The sequence below is a fragment of the Atractosteus spatula genome, chromosome 1 (genome assembly GCF_055471065.1).
Source record: "Atractosteus spatula isolate fAtrSpa1 chromosome 1, fAtrSpa1.hap1, whole genome shotgun sequence".
Taxonomy (NCBI): domain Eukaryota; kingdom Metazoa; phylum Chordata; class Actinopteri; order Semionotiformes; family Lepisosteidae; genus Atractosteus; species Atractosteus spatula.
In genome coordinates, this window is record NC_142706.1 from 50,476,181 (window position 1) to 50,478,894 (window position 2,714).

Genomic DNA, 2,714 nt, shown 5'->3' on the forward strand with positions numbered 1-2,714 from the left:
AAATAAAGCTTTGCAAAACTGGAATTGTAACTACGCATTAAAATAAACATATGAACGCGTGTTTCTATTGACCGTGTTAAAGTATGCAGCAGAGAAATACGGGAATGTTGTTGTTGGTTATAACTATTTGTGTGTTGTGTTTATCGAATTATTTTATGACAGATTATTACGGTCACATAATCTCGAATCTTTCATGTATAAAATGCTCTGCATTGGTATAAATAGAATGAATGTCTGGACTCAATCTGACAATGACTTGTCAGTCCTCAAAGAAAAACAAGGAATTCCAGTTAAAGTTAAATATTTTATTAACTCCAAATACATATCCGAACAGGAGACATAGATAACGTAACTTTCTTTCTGAGGAACATTTCAACACTTGAGTAGCGCTAGAGAGGCGCAGAGATCCGAAATGACTGCGCCAAGCACGACTTCGCCCTTGTTCATGTCGTCAATTAAATAGAAAACACTACACTTGTTTTCTCATGATAATGAAATATACACCTCCACAAAACAAAAAAAGAAAATTCGATTCCAACCAAACCTGTAGCAATATTCACAAGTATTTTTTCAGGACCTGCGATTTTCCGATGGAACACGCCCACTTGTCCAAAATACTGAACTTCTCCTAATGGTGTTAGTGATTAGGGAAAGGACTTCACTGTGAAAACTAATCTCTAGATATCGGTGCGAATACACCTACCAAACAGTTGACGTTGCTGTTCGTTAAAAGACTTGTCATTTGCCAAAGTTTTTTTTTTTACATTTTTCATTTCTACGACACTCCGTCCATAAATCGATCACTCTTTATCCGCAAATTGTACAAAGGGGCCACTTTACAACATAACCCATGTGTCCCGAACCCATCTTGTTCAGCAGCGTCAGACGCCCTCTGAGTCTCTCGGTCAGCAAATTGTCCCACTCCTCTACTGCTGCTTCTCCTCACGCTCCCAAGGAATCGGGTCGTGGTCCTCCGCAGCGGTTGTGTTCCTCCGCTCCTGCCAAAAGTGTTCAACATCTGGCAGGATCTTGCCACAGGCGTCCCTGGGTACCTCGGTCTTCGCGTTGGGGGACACCATTCCCAGGTCCTGGAGGGAGTTGATGACGCTGGCCCCCACCTCCGCTCCGTTCTCTCCGGTCTTCGGGCTGCGGCTGCCCCCGGCTCCTCTCGTGCCCCTACAAGTCAAGCACGCCCAAACGCTTCCGAGTCCGTCTTTGAAGTCTTCGGACATGGCCAGCAAAATGATGGGGTTGACCGTGCTGCTGACATACAAGAACACCTGGGCGAAGATAATGAAACCGGCCGGCGGCCGGTGCGCCTCACTGTAGCTGTGCCGTGCCCAGACCCAGGCGACCCACTCCGTGAGCCACATCAGCTCATAGGCGCAGCTGACGCTCACCAGCATCAGGGTGATCCGTTTGCTTTGCGGCCGCGGATTCGGCGTTTTGTTTCTTCTCGGCTTTGTTCGCAGGATTGCTTTGGTGTAGCACGTAACGATGAAAATAACGGGTATCACGTAAGCCACTGCGGGGTAGATCTTGCTGAAGACGTTCATAAAGTTGGAAGCGTAAAAGGGGACTTCAAAGATGCACAAGTCAACTTCCTTGTAGTGCTGTAGGGTAGTGAATACCATGTGAGGGATCGGTAAGACAATAGATACTGTCCATATCGTCACTAGGGCTCCCATTAATCTCTTTGGGTAAAAATGTATAAACTTTGGCGGGTTCAAGACGTAGTTGTACCTGGCCTGGCTGATCGCTGCTAGTGTGAAACTTTTGGCCACCAAGCAACAGTGCAAAAACCAGTCCGCCGTCTTGCACACAAAGCTCCCCAGAGTCCAGGACTGTCTGGAGTAGGTGACAGCGCGAACAGGGACGCAGAACAACACGATGAGCAAGTCGGTAGCGCTCAGGTTGACCACGAGCGCGTTCACGACCGATGTCTTCCCTTTTCTGAAATCGTGAATGAGAACCACCAGGACCAGCAGATTCCCAACAAATCCGATTAAACAAATCCCAGCAAAAATGACAGGCAGCACAACGGTGACTTCCACGCCGTCTAAAAGTTGAATCCCGCCAGCGAAATCTAACAGTGAAGTATTCATTGTCTCCAAATCAGACATTTGCGTGTTTTTCTTTCCAGTTTCACAAAAAGCACACCGGTGGGATTAGGCGGGAAGACATGCAAAAAAATCTTCAGATGTAATATGGCTGTAGTAGAATTTTATCCTAAGTTTAATTTATTTCACAAAACTTCCCGCTTTTGAAATGTACTGCGAGTAACATGTTTCCTTCGGAGCTGTCTTCCTTTCTGCAAGTGCGCAATGATCTGAAGTCCGGTCCTCGGAGCTGTTCACAGGCGCGGTGGTGCTGAAAATCTTTGCAAATGCATGTCAGGAGTGGAGTGCTGGCGCGACAACAGTCTGAGTGAACGTGCCGAGCGGCAAGCATACAGTACCTTTATATGTAGTAATTTAAGTGTCGTCAAGATCTCACGTCACCAGAATATCTTAAAACACTGGGGACGGGTTGGCTTGGTTACATGTACTGAATGAATTGGAGAAGAAGTTGCAGACTGTTTTTCTTACTATCAAAGACAGATTCAAATTTGTTGTTTTTTTTTCGGGGGTGGGGGGAATTAGGGTAAGAAAAGACACCAAACCGTGGATAGCATTTTTTTTCCCTTTTATAAAATAAACAAAGCGTGTAATGAG

The 2,714-nt window shown here is 45.8% G+C and overlaps 1 protein-coding gene across 1 annotated transcript; it reads right to left on the reverse strand.

Moving 5' to 3' along the window:
* Window positions 1–290: 290 nt before the first annotated feature.
* On the reverse strand, window positions 291–2,432 carry LOC148841222 (G protein-coupled receptor 151). Its single transcript, XM_088911757.1, has one exon. The coding sequence runs from the start codon at window positions 2,121–2,123 to the stop codon at window positions 927–929; it is 1,197 nt and encodes a 398-aa protein (XP_088767883.1). The 5' UTR covers window positions 2,124–2,432; the 3' UTR covers window positions 291–926.
* Between the last annotated feature and the right edge of the window lie 282 nt (window positions 2,433–2,714).

Bases quoted from the DNA above. Each gene is read 5' to 3' on its own strand.
- LOC148841222 (XM_088911757.1), bottom strand. From the start codon at position 2,123: ATGTCTGATTTGGAGACAATGAATACTTCACTGTTAGATTTCGCTGGC.